Source organism: Pollachius pollachius, assembly GCF_949987615.1.
Source record: "Pollachius pollachius genome assembly, chromosome: 9".
NCBI classification, from domain to species: domain Eukaryota; kingdom Metazoa; phylum Chordata; class Actinopteri; order Gadiformes; family Gadidae; genus Pollachius; species Pollachius pollachius.
Window position 1 is genome coordinate 15,696,849 of NC_136942.1, and position 17,958 is coordinate 15,714,806.

The 17,958-nt window shown below is 40.2% G+C and overlaps 4 protein-coding genes across 4 annotated transcripts in view; 3 read left to right on the forward strand and 1 right to left on the reverse strand.

Annotated features, from left to right (window-relative positions):
- Positions 1–17,958, reverse strand: part of fanca (FA complementation group A) — a 63,161-nt gene that overhangs the window by 24,839 nt on the left and 20,364 nt on the right. The gene's annotated exons all lie outside the window — the stretch shown is intronic.
- On the forward strand, positions 4,953–5,873 carry LOC307080496 (olfactory receptor 56A5-like; the record flags this gene model as incomplete). Its single annotated transcript, XM_079743219.1, has 1 exon — positions 4,953–5,873. One exon carries the CDS (start codon positions 4,953–4,955, stop codon positions 5,871–5,873), a length of 921 nt encoding a protein of 306 aa, XP_079599345.1.
- LOC307080497 (olfactory receptor 52E4-like) lies at positions 9,922–10,842 on the forward strand (the record flags this gene model as incomplete). The annotated part of the gene is made up of 1 exon (XM_079743220.1): positions 9,922–10,842. One exon carries the CDS (start codon positions 9,922–9,924, stop codon positions 10,840–10,842), a length of 921 nt encoding a protein of 306 aa, XP_079599346.1.
- Positions 16,509–17,429, forward strand: LOC307080498 (olfactory receptor 52E4-like; the record flags this gene model as incomplete). Its single annotated transcript, XM_079743221.1, has 1 exon — positions 16,509–17,429. One exon carries the CDS (start codon positions 16,509–16,511, stop codon positions 17,427–17,429), a length of 921 nt encoding a protein of 306 aa, XP_079599347.1.

Here is a 17,958-nt window from a genome sequence, read left to right on the forward strand (position 1 = left end):
CACACACGCACACGCAAGCGCTCCGTGTGCAAGGACACAGCCACAGAAAATGTATGTTTGGTACATGAGCTAAAATAAAACAACCCTCAAAATAGTCATGCATAAAATGATCTTACATTTATGTAGAACTTAAATTTGAATTATCGTACAAGAACTTAAAGAACATAAACCTATGAACTATGTACAGTCAACGCAGGCTTGACCACTACATCATGAATCAAATATATTTACAACTGGCGCGGAGGTTTGAGTGACAGGTCTGATGGCCCTCCCTTGCCCTAATTACTTTTGGACAGGTGCCCATCTCCTACCCCTTAATACTAACGTTTTTGGGTCAAATCGAAACGTCAACCTCACGTCTATTGGAATTGATTAACATTTGTGAAAGAATTATAAAAATCCTGCCAGTTTTTTTCAAAACCAGCCCAAATGCAAAATTTTCCAGTATAACGTGATTAAAAGTATCCCAATTAAGGGGGAAATTGCCCCACCTGGCAATACTGCTCTAATGTCCTCACGCTCTTGCCTCAACGTAATTCAATGAGACTAACTGAAAATATATGAAGGTATGAAAGGAAACTGAATCTGAAATAAGTATATATGTTATTGAAATTCTGTTCATATTATTGAAGATACAAGTGTGTTGATTTGTTAAATGTCTGAACGATGGTAAACGGTTAGAAATTGACCAAGTAACGAAGTCTGATGCAGTTGAAGTGTCCTCTCTGCCGTCCTCCAACTGACTTCCATAGTAAAAAAATATATTTTGAAGTAGAATATCTTAAATATATTTTTAATCTGAATTGAAGCGGGCGATTCCAAGCTAATCTGAACATTTAAAATGGGGTCTTGGTGTAAAATTGTGGAAGGAGTAGGCTCCCGAAGTTTGTAAAGAATAAGAAAGAAAGAAAAAAACCTAACCATGTGGTCACACCAAAAGCAACGGGGCGACACGACTCCATACAAAGTCGACGTATAGATGCGTATCAGGCGACATTTGTTGCTAGAAAACCTGTGGCAAGATTTGACTTGTGGCACGACATGAACGCCCTGGTACGGGCGGGCGCCTTCACGAGGATTTTGTAGCGCGACACGATGTGACACGTGGCTCAAGTTTAAATGTTTAAATTTTTGCTGCGACAGCCGCGTGATGACAGCCAATCAGCGTACACTCCATGAGTGACTTAACGTAATAGCCAATCAGCGTTCAATTGGCCAACCGTCCCCTGCAGTGCAGTCCGGAGTGAACCACAGCATGGAGGAGAAAGTGATTGTTGCCGTTTTTGGACTCCCGGAGCTCCATATATAATAGTATATAATATTATATACTATTATGTATAAATATCTATAGAATATCTTACTACTATAATAGCAGGCCTGTCGCACCAGTTACTCAAGTTACTCATGTGCGCATGTGCCAAGCAGCCTGCAGCTCACACACAGCATGCGCAAATGCGTACATACACCACAAGCACGCACATACACACCGCATACCCACACACACAAACGCACGCTCACACACCACACGTCAAGACAAAGGCAGCAACACATACACGGAAGCGCACACAAACGCACGCACTCACACGCGCACGTGCAAACACCGTACGTCCAGACAAAGGCAGCGACACACTCGCCGAGCTAAGACGTTATGTTTTTAAACATAACGGCTCCGCCATTGACCCACGCGCAGGTAAGAACACACAAGCACGCGCAAAACACCGCAGCGACACTCGCCCAGGTAAGACTTTGTTTTTAAACATAACGGCTCCACCATCGAAAAACGCGCAGGTAAGAGCAAAACGCACGCGCACGCACCGCAGCGACACTTGCCCTTAAACATAACAGCTCCGCCATCGACACACGTGCAGGTTAGAACCCACACGCACGCTGTGGCAACCCGACCCCAACCCCTCGGGCTGGACGGCCCAGGGGAGAGGTTGTGGAGGGCGTGTACCGCCCATACCCAGCAGGCGGAGCCAGAGGACGCCCCTTCCACCCCAATAATCGGCGAAATAGGGAACACCTGCAGCGGGGAACAAGGTCATCTTTAAAAGGCACTGTCACCTGTCCCAAAACAGAGTTAGAGCCGGGAGAAATCGGAGTAACCCCAGAACTGCGGGCGCACGAGGATACGGAAGGTGAACCGAGCCGCCCCGACAGGCTCCCAGTGGAACGCACCCCCGTCCAACGACCAGCCGCCGTGGACCGGAACGCCGGCGGGATCGACCCCCCCCTCCCCGAGAGGATAGAGCATTGTCCCCCCTTTTCCCTGACTCACGGAGTAGGAGTATCATTTTCATCAAGTGAATCCCGTGGATCAGGGTCCCCATTGGACCCTGATCCACGGGATTCACTTGATTTTCCCTGAATAAATGCCCTCCCGGGCTTTAAACCAGCCGTGATGTGTGGTGTTTCCCGTTTGACCGAGACATTCCTGGGCCCGGGTTGCCACAACGCGCACACACCGCAACGACACTCGCCCAGCTAACACGTTATGTTTTTATTAAACATAACCGCTCCGCCATCGTCACACGCTCTCAGGTAAGAACACATATGCACACACCGCAGCGACTCACTCGCCCAAGTAAGACGTTAAGTTTTTACACATAACGGCTCCGCCGTCGACAAACTCTCCCAGGTAACACGTTCTATAGACTGTAGAAATTGCAATAAAAGAAGGGAAGAGACAATTTCTCACCTCGACAAGCAACGGCGGGTCGTTCATTTTGTCATAAAATCTGTTAAATTCAAACATTGCACCGACCGGCATATCAACACATAAGTCACGTGATCTTAAAGAGAGAGTGTCCCTATAACACAGAACGAAAACTTGTCAATAACACAGTATGGTGAATTATGTCTATGGAGTCCACAAGACTACACTTTTTTGTTCAAATGTAATATTACTCCCCTCCTTGAGCCTCCCGAAATGTCTTTACACTTTGTTGCTCAACCTTAATATTACCCTCCTCCTTGAGCCTCCCCAAATGTCTTGTGATATTGATATCCCCCCTCCCCCTGCAGACTGTTTTAGTTGTTTTATGTTTCTTATGTTTATGTGTGTATGCTATGTGTGACTTTAGGCTACTGCTGCCTGTCTTGGCCAGGACACTGGAAGAGATGTTTAATCTCAATGATGATTATTATTTTCAACTAACCAATAGTAGTTGCCTTGCATTTTAAAATGTCAATGCACTTTTCAGCCCTGAATAACAGTAAAAGCTATTTAATAATTGATTTGCAGGCATAGTATACTACACTTTCCACTGAACAATTACCCCTGTTACCATCAATTGACTAATTTTATAATGTAATCAAATGCTCACACACTAGCTGCTTTCAGACACACGTGTAAGTCCTGATATTCTCCTGATGGGCCGTATGTGTGAACAACATATCCTGACATTTGTACCCTGAAAATCTCCTGAATAATACTACCCCTGAGGTAGTATGTTCTCCGTAGGAAATGTAAATTACCTGATATGTGAATGAGGAGTAGAAAGTTGGTATTTCTCACACCACTTCAGTGGGTGTGTTATAGAAGGTTCTGCATGTCATTGAGTGGCCCCTAAATGACAATCAGCCTGTTGCCTTTTTTCGCTGAATGGTTAAAAAATAATTAAATGTTGGCACTTCTTTTAAGAGTCATTTGTGGTTACTGAATGTTATATGTTGTAAAATTATAGGCAAAATGTTATATTATGCGCTTAGAAGTTTGTTACATTATCGACTGAGGTTTCTTGTGTGTTCCAATGCTTTATTAGTGGTGGTATCTAATAAATCGCTGTCTAATCAATACTTCATTCACTGCCTCTTCCGTGGTCATTACAATATTATGAATAGACTGCGTCGGGTTCTCAGACGTCTGTTACTTCCACAACAACTCAACTTCCTCATACACGAGCGACTAAAGTCACGTGATAAAACTTGCACAAATCACTACTGCGACGGATTATGCATTGGCGCGCGACCAAACTACGTGGCGTTTGGTGTGAACGCACAGTAAGTAGAACAATAGTTGAGAATTCATCCTGCCTTGTTTAAACCTACGCCGAGTTCTCCACCTTGTGAAGCTCTTTATATAGGCCTAATCCTTTTTAGAGAAGCAATAGCTACTGAATTTAAAAGATATATACCTATATTTTCTTGTTAGAAATACTAACTAATTCAAACTTTGATTTACGGCTGATAACGTTGTATAATAGTAACTTCTTGCCCTCCTACTGCTCGCTAACAGTAGGTGAGGGTGCCTTGGTAACTCACTCCCAGGTCCTACTTTGAGCTGTGAGTACCTTTAGTGATAGGAATTGCATTACGTTAACCGAGGAGTAATTCTGAGAGGCTTGATAACTACGGGCCCCGTTGTCACATATGCCCAAGAGTTAAAGGTCTAACAAATCCTCACATTTTCATGGGGGAAGCTTCAATTAAAAAATATGTTTTTCGACATTTCAAGGTCAATTCAACCTTAAAAATCTTGAGGTTTGTGGATCTAACTGCAAATGGATTTGATATTTTCTACAACCGACAAACGTGTTTTGCATGTGCTCAATACAGAATAAAATATGAGTTTATCATATATAAAAGACATATCATTGAGTGAATAAATAATACTTCCGTTTAAAATAAACTGATAATAAACAATAAACAAAGGCAAACATACATGGGCATACATGATGCAATAATAAATTATCATCAGGTCCATCCTCTTTAGATTAAACTGGACATGAAGGAGGGATTATAATGAGATCCACTGAGATTGGAGAAAACAATAAATGGTCGAACTGTCGAACAATTATATTTAGACAGCTGTAAAACCTCACACAGAAGCAAACTGTAGCCATATTCCTAGAACGGTTCAATTATCACCGTTTAAGATATCCTCTGTGCACTGAGGCAAAGAAAAATAACAGAAGGACAATACCTTAATTGCACTCAAACTTTGATTTCAGATGGATGTTCATTACAACATTACATATATTATCCTTGGGGGGCATGTACAGCTTTCAAAATATAGATATTTTTATTTCACAATTACTTTCCTGCTCTTCATTCTAATTATCTGCAGTAACACCATTGTTCTGTATGTCATCTATGTCCATGAAAGCCTTCACAAACCCATGTATACTTTTGTTTCTGCTTTGCTGATGAACGCCCTGTTTGGAAGTATAACCATCTATCCCAAACTTCTTGTGGATCTGCTGTCAGCAACACAAACTATATCCCTCCCTGCTTGCCGGTTACAGAGCTTTTTAATATACGTGTATGCTGCTTGTGAATTCACACTGTTGTCAGCGATGGCTTTTGATAGGTATGTATCCATATGCAGACCTCTACAATACCACTCCCTTGTCAGCCCAAAAACGGTCAAAATAATGTTGGTTTTGGCCTTTTGTTGGCCTATTTGTAAAATGGGAATTGGCATTATTCATTCGGCTAGTTTAGGCCTATGCAAGTTTGTGTTAACGAGAATTATTTGTGATAACTATTCCCTTGTCAAAGCGGGGTGTGGGGACTCAACCGTAAGCAATGCTTATGGGCTTTCTGTGATGGTACTTTCTATATATCCACATCTGATATTCATTATGTTTTCTTACACCAGAATATTGATCATTTGTCTGAGGAGCTCCAGGGATTTCAGGAGAGGAGCTCTCAACACGTGTCTCCCCCACCTTGTTATATTTCTGAACTTCACCATAATCATTATGTTTGAAGTCATTCAAAATCGTATCCCTTCTGGCATACCGCATATTGTTCGTCTTATAGTGTCTCTCCTGTATGTTGTGATTCCTCCTCTCTTCAATCCTCTCATGTACGGATTTAAAATGCAAGAGATATCTCAATGTCTTGTAGAACTATTCAAGATTAAATAACAGCATTTGACTGACATTACGATGCTACATAGTGGATACCACTTACAAAAAATACTTTTGATTTATAAGATGTGCATTAGATCTTTATCTGGAATGTGGACAATTCTGATTCTGAATTGCTTTTAGTGTTTTATTTGTTTGATTATTATGTTTGCTCAATTAAAAAAAGGTAAAATTCAGGGGTTATAATGTGAGTGGAGGTTCATAGGGTGGGAGGGAGCAGAGAGGGAGTGGCATTTTTGGGGTTGTTCATTTTTAAAGTCAAACATTATTTCATATTAATGGCCATGTCAAAGAATTTGACTTATGTTATATTTGTGCCTACTTACAGATCAGATATGATACAACACATTCAAATAATCATGTACTTTTCACTTTTTCCTTTTTATTGTGTCCCACAAAATATAAACCGCATATTATTAAAAGTGTAAGTCAATTGAAATGTATTTAAATTCTGAAGATATGCTTGTTAAATAAATACAAATTTTGTCAAATCTGTTATGTGTTGTTTTCTCCTAAAATTGTGTTTTAAAGGTTGCTTATTTTTATATATCTTCACTGGATATAATTAATTTACCACACATATTTTGTACTTAGATACAGAAAGATAAATCAGATGGTTTAAAAAGACTATCGTATTTTCCGCACTATAAGGCGCACTTAAAAGCCGGTAATTTTCTCAAAAACCGACAGTGCGCCTTATAATCCGGAGCGCCTTATATATGGATCAATTGGTTAATTGGTTGATCCATACTGGTTGTAAACGGTGCTCTGTCAAAATGTTTCAGTATGAAAAACCAATAAAAACAATTTAATAATAATAATAAAATGTTTCACTACGACTACGATAAAGCCACACCGCTTGCAGCATTACGGCTATCGTAGTCAGTGCATACAGCATTTTACTGTGCTTACTCACGGAAGGTCACACTATACGATCACAGAGCCAGGAAATCGGGCGGAAGACTGGCCACACTACAAGATTCGAGGGTGCGATGCTCTAATTTGTATCATTCACGTTTGCAAGATATTTAAAAAATCTAAGGTTTGGAACTGCGTAATTGTGTTTTACTTTATTGTCATAAAGGTTCCAGTTTTATATCTGCTAAATGCAGCAACTCGTCCTCACAGTTGCGTTGCGCGTGACGAGCTATACAATTAGCACAGCTCCATCTATTGGATGCATAACGCCTCCCCAGTCAAACGTTTGACTGCAGTATCTTCTATGCTATGCGCCTTATAATCCGGTGCGCCCTATTTATGAAAAAAGTTCTAAAATAGGTCATTCATTGAAGGTGCGCTTTATAATCTGGTGCGCGTTATAGTGCGGGAAATACGGTAAGCTAGCTGGCGAAAAACACTGTTTAACCACCACCTGTCAGCTCCATATCTCAATATATGTTTTATAAATTAATTTGTAAAATTAAATCAAATGTTAATAAAGATAATTAATAATTAAAAGTAATAGATACAATATATACATCACATTGCGATTTTGCACAAAATGCTTCATTTTTTGTTGGTCTTTAAACAATTGAAAAAAATAAAAGGCATTAAAGCAGGGGTGCCCAATACGTCGATCGCGATCGACTGCTCGATCGCAAAGATAGTGCAAGTAGATCGCATGACAATCCAAAAAAATATAAAAAAGTTTAATTTAAGTTTTTATTTTTTCTATGTAACATTTCAATGTAATTTACAACTTCAACGACGAAAATTGACTATCAGACTTTGACCAACGCTTTCAAGACTTTGCTTTACTCGATTGCAATACATCGGTCGTGATCGACCGGTCGATCGAAAAGGTAGTGCAAGAAGATCGCATGACATTCCAAAAATATATTAAAAAGTTTTATTTAGGTTTTTCTTTCTTTTAATGTAATTTACAACTTCATTGACGAAAATTGTCAAATTTTGAGCAACGATTTCAAGACTTTGCTTTACTCGAGCCATTCGCTATATTTATGTGCTATCCATTTAGGGAACATGTTGAGGTTGATTTAATCGCATCAAAAATTGCAGAACTGTTTCGCCTGAGCAAGTCTGCAGTGGAGGATAAGATTTTGATAGTACAAGCTGATATTGAGCTTAAGTCCAGGGCTCCTGGACAATTTTGGAACTTACTGATAAAAGGAAAACTATCCAACCATGAGGAAATGTGCTTTCTCCTTGACTGCATTATTTGGCTCTACTAGTTTATGCCAGTCAGCCTTTTCCCACGTGATTATTAAGTATATCAAATACAATTCCACCATGACTGATTGTCATTCGGAAGCCTGCTTCCAAATGATGAATTTTTAATGTAGGTATATCCTTTTGACCTGCTCATTTTGAAAGTAGCCTGCAAGCCGAAAAAAGTGTGGGCACCCTTGCATTAGACTATACATGATGCAATACTAATTTATCCTCAGGGATAAAAGTCCACCCTGTTGGGGTAAAACTGGACATGAAGGAGGGATTATAATGGAATCCAATGAGAATAAGAGGAAACAATAATATCAGCAAACCGTCCTAACAATCAAACATAAACTGCTGTGAAAGCTCTCTAAAGTGTGCTCTAAATTGCTCGATAACAGCAACAACCTTACCACATTCCTAGAATGGTTAAATTATCTCTTTTTCAGATTTCCTCGGTGTGGTGAGGCAAAGAAAAATAAGACAATATCTTAAGTGCACTTCAAGATTGATTTCAGATGGATGTTCATTACAACATTACATATCTTATACTTGGAGGGCATGTACAGCTTCCAAAATATAGATATCTATATTTCTCAATGACTCTCCTGCTCGTCATTCTAATTATCTGCAGTAATACCCAGAGATGTGGACTCGAGTCACATGACTTGGACTCGAGTCACATGACTTGGACTCGAGTCAGACTCAAGTCATGATTGTGATGACTTCAGACTCGACTTGACAAAATTACGCATGACTTGCGACTCGACTTAGACTTGACTGCTATTGACTTGAGACTTGACTTGGACTTTGCCTCTTTGACTTGTAATGACTCTACATGTCTTGAGTCAAACACATTTATTGTTTAAGATAACCTATTTCCCGCCTAGAGGGCTAGACACCCAAGACGCATTCACTTCCGTGAAGATGAAAAAAAACAAAACAGCGAGCGAAGACAAATCTACACTTCAATAATATCAAAACAAAATTTCGATATTGTTTATACTTTATTCAAAATAACAGTTTTAGTTTCATATCGGCTGCGTTTTGAGTTGGTCCCATTGAAGCGTCTGGCCAGCCTCTGACACTTAAGACATCGTAACTACTTACTGAATCTATAATAATATAAGTGTGTACTGACATTTAAATACGTTTAACTATTATTCCACTGCATACATTCAAGTGATAATTGTTTCTCAAACCTGAGTATTCAACCATAAAGATTCCACCCCTCCCTTAACAGCCACTATCCCAAAAGAGTGCGCTGGTAGGTAGACAGTAGGCCTACACTTTGAGGATCTCTTAATATAGGTCAAAAACCTTTCAGAAAAAAGTGTGTAGGCAGAAAACAATACTTTCAATGTCAAGGTCGATCTAGTGGCATATGGATTTTATATTTTCAAACACCAACATGTGTTTTGTTTATGCTCAGTATAGATGATAGTATGCACTCATCTACAGGCGTCTCTTTGAGCAATAACATATTGCTTATCTTAGACCCCTAGCTTATTATTTTTATTATTTTGGTTGGTTTAAGAAAGCCTGATAATAAACAATGATCCAAGGCATTGAAGTATACATGATGCAACACTAATTCATCCTCAGGGATTAAGGTAAAACCTGTTTGGTTAAACTGGACACGAAGCAGGGATTAAAATGAGATCCAAGGAGAATAAGAGGAAACAATAAAAAGAGCAATCCTAGACAATCAAACAAACCGCTGTAAAAGCTCTCAAGTGCTCGATAACAGCAGTAACCTTTCCATATTCCTATAACCGTTAAATTATCACTGTTTAAGATATCCTCTGTGCACTTAGGCAAAGAAAAAGAACAGAAGGACAACACCTTAATTGCACTTGAACATTGACTCCAAATGGATGTTCATTACAACAATACATATCTTATACTGGGAGGGCATGTACAGCTTTCAAAGTATAGATATTTTTATTTCTCAATGACTTTTCTTCTCTTCATCCTAATTATCTGCAGTAATACCGTTGTTTTATATGTCATCTATGCACATGAAAGCCTTCACAAACCCATGTATGCTTTTGTTGCCGCTTTGCTGATGAACGCCCTGTTTGGAAGCATAACTGTCTATCCCAAACTCCTTGTGGATCTGCTGTCAGCAACCCAAACTATATCCCGCTCTGCCTGCCGGTTACAGAGCTTTTTAATATACGTGTATGGTGCTTGCGAATTCACACTGTTGTCAGCAATGGCTTTTGATAGGTATGTATCCATATGCAGACCTCTCCAATACCACTCCCTTGTCAGGATACAAACTGTCAAATTAATTTTGGTCTTGGCCTTTTGTTTGCCTATTTGTAAAATGGGAATTGCTATTATTTTGTCAACTAATTTAGGACTATGCAAGTTTGTGTTGATGAGAATTATTTGTGATAACTATTCTCTTGCCAAAGCGGGGTGTGGGAACTCGACCGTAAGCAATGCATATGGGCTATTTGCAATGGTACTTTCTATACTTCCACATCTAATATTTATTGTGTTCTCTTACACAAGAATATTGTTAATTTGTCTGAGGAGATCAAGGGTTTTCAGGAGAGGAGCTCTCAACACCTGTCTCCCCCACCTTGTAATATTTCTAAACTATACGATAATTGTTATGTTTGAAGTAATTCAAAATCGAATTCCTTCTGGCATACCGCATATTGTTCGTCTTCTAGTGTCCCTTCTGTATGTTGTCATTCCTCCTATCTTCAATCCCCTCATGTATGGATTTAAAATGCAAGAGATATCTCAACATATTGTAGCACTTTTCAGGCTGAAATAACAGTATTTGTCTGACAATGAGGCACTCTAGACAGAGGAATACTATTACTTCACTTGAATCTGAAACCAAAAATATCTAAGTACATGACTTATCTCACATTCTAACCACATGTTGATTTGTATTTGATAGAAATGCCAAAGCCATCCATCAGCCGTTAGTGAGGGAAGCGGTTTGTGAGAATATCTAGTGTTTGACAGTGCACCTTTTTCTGTATAAAACGTTTCAAATTTTAAGCCACTCAAATGTGAGGAGAAGTCTTGCTCTCGTTTGCATTTCTTTTTTTATTATGCTTTGTTATGTCAAATAATGTTAAATAAATAGTTTTTCGTTAACATTTGTTATGTGTCGTTTGACACAAATTTAGAAAACTAAAATTTTGTTTTATATAGATTGTTTACTATTGGCTAGACATCAGACCACAACAGTAAATAGTTCCTCCCTGTGTACTTCACTTTCTTCCAAGAAAAATTGATTGGTAATAATATTTTAAGAAACTGTCTGAATCAGATAAGGTGTTAACAAACTGCCAACTGTTTCTTTATACACTCCTATATGTCATAACCAGTCCTTTTTGCCTTCTCAGACCGATTGGGCGATTGCTGTTTGGAGGGACAGGGGATCAGCGACCCTTGGAAATGTATATAGACAAAGAGTTTACATAATTTAGTTAGCTGAAAACAAAAGTGAACATCTCTTACTCCAACATCTTTCGTTATCTCTAAATCATTAGGTGTAAGACATTTTGATACAATGCCAGAGATCTGCCCATTTAATGAGCTCTTGCAGCTTCATCCGGACTCAAAAAAACCAGACATCTCATTTTATCTGATGGCATTTGGAATGACGGTTTGACCAGAATCAGAACTTGCTCAATTAATGTCAGGTACAAATTGATTCAATTCAAATTGATCTATGGACTACAACCACTATTCTAAAACCAAACTCCACAAAATGTATCCATCAGTTTCTCCTGTCATTTTGGGACAGAAGCAAAGGTCTAGGCCTAAATCTTTTCGCAAAATGCAATAGTTATTAAATTGAAAAGCTATATACCTATAATTTCTTGTTAAAATAAAAACAAATATTTCTTCAAACTTTTGATATACGGCTATATACGGCTGATATGGTTGTAAAATTGTCATTTCTCCCACTACTACCTTTAGTGATTAGTGGTTAACTTTGGTGCAATTCCTAGGAGTAATTCTGAGAGGCCTATTAATTATTACTTGTTGTCACTTGTGCCCAACAGTTAAAGGTTTAAATAAAATCCTCACATTTCCATTGGGAAGCATCCATACATTTTTTTTTTGGGACATTTCAAGGTCAATTCAATCTTTGAAATCATGAGGTTTGTGGATCTAACTGCATCACAAGTAAACCTCTGGGGCTACTGCGCTCACTCCCGTCCTCAGTTAAGGCCAAAGCATACTACTCCGACTCCTTAATCCGTAATCCATCTCCGTAACTACGGAGAACCCTCGAGCATTCGCAGTTCTCCGTCGGGATGTCGGATACGCAATGCAATTCGCTGCCCGATCGATCTTATATGCAGACTACAAACATTGTAAATAGTGTTGTAAGTAAACTTCTAAAGCTTTTCAAATCTTATTTGGTGTTTTATTGGTCCTTAATTTGCAAAGTAAACAATGTACAATGTAAATGAGGTATAAAGTCAAACCGGAGAAGTGATATAAACTACGGAGAGGGTCTCCAATAGGCTCTCCGGCTACGGAGAGGGCTCGTGTCTACGTACAGCACTTTACGGAGGACTATAAACCGGCCTTTAGACGTGTGATTGTCCATGTCGGAACATGTGACACCGCTCGTCAGCAGACAGAGCTCACCAAAAGATTTAAACAATCTTTTAAATTTCTTAAGCTCCTGTGAGAAGAGCATCTACATTTCTGGTCCCATCCCCTCTCTAGGCCGTGGTGTGGGGCGTTTGAGCAGACTCCTACACCTGGATTCAATCCACCTGCACAGCTCTAAAATTTGATTTCATTGACAATTTCAATCTGTTTTGGGAGCGTTCTGATTTCTTCAGAACAGACGTTATTCACCAAAACTGGTGGGGTAACCAAATAATAGAAGCTAACCTACAGCACACTGTTAAATCTGATCAACAACACATGCATCAAGACTGTTTACCCCATTCTCCCCGGAACATCCATCTTCACCTCTGCCTACTCAGAGCACTGTTCCCCCTGCCGGCCACATCTGTCACTGACACTCGCAGCAGAAATTCTCCCTGTACAAACCATCATCAGCCAGAGAGTATAATAATAATAATGTGGACTCTCTGCATAACTGAGACATGGCAAAAACCACAGAAATATTTTTCACTAAATCAGACCACACCCCCTGGATATGCATATATCGATAAGCCATGGCTCCGTGGTCCTGGTGGTGGAATAGCCAATTTTTTCAGACAAAGCATCACTACAAGTACAATCTCCATCCCGGCCCCCCCCTCATTTGAACACATTGTTTTTAAACTGTCTGGACCAAAACCCCTGGTTGCTTCAGTCATTTATTGCCCCCCCAATTCTAACTCTGCTTTCTTATCTGACCCGTCTCAACTCGGTGCCATCACTCCATCCATTCTGCTACTCTGTGACTTCAACATACATGTCGACTCGACTCCAAAACCTCTGAAGAACTTCTGGACATCATAAACATCTTCAACTTCACCCAACATGTGGATTTTCCAATCAATAAAAAAGGACGCACACTGGACCTTGTCTGCATCACCGGCATAACAATCAGCAATCTGTCCAGCTCCGACGTCACTATCTCTGACCACCTGGCTATCACCATGGACATTCTCATTCCCACACCACAAGTCAAGCAAAAGCGCTCTATAAATTTCCGGAATCTCAAATCCATCAAACCCTCCGGTCTCTCCTCCCTCTTGGCCGACACCATCCCTGACTCTGTCCTCTTCCAGAACGCCTCCCCTTTTGATCTGGTCGCAATATTTAATGAAACTCTCCTCCTGGCTCAATCAGCTCACTCCAATGAAAACTAAGATTGTCTCTTTCACTCACTCCACCCCCTGGTACACTGATCATCTTCATCACCTCAAATCCAAGGGCCGCCAACTCGAACGGCTAACCAATAGAACTGGTCTCACTATCCACAAAGATGCCTACAAACAACACCAACAGCTCTACAAACAAAACCAACAGCTCTACAAACAACACCAACAGCTCTACAAAGACGCCCTCAACAGTGCATGCTCCTCCTACTCCTCCGTCATACAATCAGGCAGCAACAACCCCAAGACTCTGTTTTCCACCATAAATAAACTTCTTAAACCTATGGACACCATCTCCAACTCCTTCAATGTCATTTAATGCATCTCATTCCTCTCACACATCCAAAGAAAAATGTACATTATACACGGCCAACTGACCGCCTCCACCTCCACTGTCTCTCCTCCGACCTCCACCACCCCCTCCTGCCATTCACCCAGTCTCCTCATTCACTGAAATCACCCCAGCAGACCAAGCTGCCATACTCACTGGCATGTAAATCTCTACCTGCATCCTGGACCCCATCCCCTCAACCCTAGCCATGGCCTGTCTCCCCTTACTCTTTCCCCTGATCACCTCAGCTATAAACTCCTCTCGGTTCTAGTCCCCCCCGCCCTCAAACTCGCTGCGGTCACCCCCTACTAAAAAAACTGGACTTGACCCTGAAACACTGAGCAATTTCTGACTCTCCAAAATCTTCCGAATCTCCAATCTCCCCTTCCTCTCGAACAATTTTAGAAAGAACCGTTGCCTCCCAGTTAAAATCACATCTCGACGACAATAACCTCTACGGACCTTTTCAATCCGGCTTCCGCTCCAGACACACCATGGAAACAGATCTTTTAAAAAGGTCACAAATGACATTCTTCTCTCTGCTGACTCTGGTTCCCTCTCCATCCTCATCCTCCTTGACCTCTACGCCGCCTTCGATACCATCAACCACTCCATCCTCATCTCCCTCCTCCAGTCCTCACTTGGCACCACTGGCACCGCTCTCACCTGGTTCATTTCCTATCTCTCTGACACACGCCAATTCAATTCAACTGCAAATACCCCACCTCCCAAGTCACTCATGGTATCCCCAAGGCTTCTGTACTCCATCCCCTACTTTTCATTATCTACATTCTCCCACTTGGTCAAATCCTCCGCCAACATGGCCTCCGTTTTCACTGCTACGCTGATGACTCAGATCTACCTCACCACCAAGACCATCTCTGCAGCAACCCATTGCACCCCCACCACCTGCCTCACTGATGTCAAAACTTGGCTGCAACACAACTTCCTCAAACTAAACTGCAATAAATCTGTCACCCGCTCCACCAAGGACTTCTCCCTCAATATTGATGGTTCAATTGCCCCCCCTCCACTCTCGTCCGCAACCAAGTTAGCATCCTTGACCCCACCCTCTCATTCCTCCCCCGTATAAACCAGATTACAAAAACAGCCTTCTTCCACCTCATCACTCGTCACCGTCCCTCCCTATCACTCTCAGCCGCCGAAACTCTGGTCTACGCATTAATTTCATCCCGCCTTGATTACTGTAACTCCATCCTATACGGCTCATCAAAACACATCCTTAATAAACTGCAATATGTTAAAAACTCTGCAGCCCGTACGCTCACTTCGACCCGCCACTCAGACCACATCACCCCTGTCCTCCACGACCTCCACTGGCTTCCCGTCAAATACCGGATTGATTTCAAAATAATTCTCCTCACCTTCAAAGCCCTCTTACTGCTCTTTTGCACTTCTGGTTGGTCACAAAACCTAATTTCGTTGTACTCTGCCCAATGACAATAAAGTGAATCCAATCCAATCCAACAACCTGGCCCCTCCCTACCTCTCTAACCTTCTCCACGCCATACCCCTGCCCGTTGTCTCAAGTCTGCTGATGCCAACCTTTTCCACCCCATCAGGACCAATATCCTGTCCTGGGGAGACAGAGCCTTTGCTGCAGCCCCCCCCCTCCCCTCTGGAATGCCCTCCCCAACGACATCCGCAATGCCAACATTCTTTCATCATTCAAAACAGCCCTCAAAACACATGTTTTCACCCTTGCTAATAACTTTTAGACTTTCTGTTTAGTGTTTCTGTTTTGTTTTTTATTTTGATTAGTATGATTTAGCTGCTAAAAGCGCTATATAAATTTGATGTATTATTATTATATTATTATATGGATTTTATATTTTTTACAACCATTATGTGTTTTGTGTATGCTCTACACAGAATACAAATGAGCTAATCATATAACAAAGGCATATCATTGAGCGAATAAAAAAATACTACTTTTAAAATAAACTGAAATTTAACAACAAACAATAACATGCATACATGAGTATACATGATGCAATAATATATTATTGTGCAAGATCTAGGTCCATCCTCTTTAGGTAAAACTGGACATGAAGGAGGGACTATAATAAGATCCCCTGAGAATTAGAAAACCAATAAAATGAGCAAACCTTCAAACATAGACTGCTGTAAAAGCTCTCAAGGGCTTGATAACAGAAGCAACCTGTACCCATATTTCTAGAACAGTTCCATATCTCTTCTTTAGATATCCTCTGTGCACTGAGGCAAAGAATAGAGCAGAAGGACAATACCTTAATTGCACTCAAACATTGATTCCAGATGGATGTTAATTACAGCAATACATATCTTATACTTGGAGGCCATGTACAGCTTTCGAAATATAGATATATATATTTCTCAATGACTCTCCTGCTCTTCATTCTAATTATCTGCAGTAATACAGTTGTTTTATATGTCATCTATGTACATGAAAGCCTTCACAAACCCATGTATATTTTTGTTGCTGCTTTGCTAATGAACGCCCTTTTTGGAAGCATAACCGTCTATCCGAAACTTCTTGTTGATCTTCTGTCAGCAACGCAAACTATATCCCGTCCTGCCTGCCGGTTACAGAGCTTTTTAATATACATGTATGCTGCTTGCGAATTCACACTGTTGTCAGCGATGGCTTTTGATAGGTATGTATCCATATGCAGACCTCTCCAATACCACTCCCTTGTCAGGACACAAACTGTCAAATTAATTTTGTTTTTGGCCTTTTGTTTACCTTGTTGTAAAATTGGAATAGCTATTATTTTGTCAACTAATATAGGTCTATGCAAGTTTGTGTTGATGAGAATTACTTGTGATAACTATTCCCTTGTCAAAGCGGGGTGTGGGGACTCTACTGTAAGCAATGCATATGGGCTTTCTGTAATGGTACTTTCTATGCTTCCACATCTAATATTTATTGTGTTTTCTTACGCAAGAATATTGTCTATTTGTCTGAGGAGCTCCAGGGATTTCAGGACAGGAGCTCTTAACACGTGTCTCCCCCACCTAGTTACATTTCTGAACTTCACCATAATTGCTATGTTTGAAATCATTCAAAATCGTATTCCTTCTGGCATACCACATATTGTTCGTCTTATAGTATCTCTGCTGTATGTTGTGATTCCTCCTCTCTTCAATCCTCTAATTTATGGATTTAAAATGGAAGCGATATCTCAACGTCTTGTAGCACTATTCAAGCTTAAATAACTGTATTTGACAGACAACAGGCTACAAGAAAGAGGACTATTAGAACGGGACGGGAGGGGAGTTTTTTGGGTGGTTTTGTTTTGCTCTCTTCTTTGCTCTCTCTTAACAACTCTCAAATCTTACCTACAGCACCTTGAAGAATTGTCATTTATTATGAGACTTATCTAATATCCTTATTACAGGTCAGATATGTTAATATACATTCAAATATACATAGTATATGTTTAATAAAACAATGGGCTTTGTGTGCATTCGATTTTTCTTTGATTATGCTTTTGAACTGTCACTCAACATAATAACTGCATAATGTTTCAAGTGCATGAAAATACAAGTGCATTAAAATACTTAAGTTAGATTTGTTTAGTCCATACTGATGTTGTAAACTCAGTTATGTATTTTTCACTTTGTCATTTATAGACTAAAAGTTGCTAAAATGATCTCATCATCTCTGTCCTCCTACAAAGCGATTTGACAGGTCTGACAAATATACAAATGTCCCACAGCATCTGATCTGCAATAGCCAATCTAC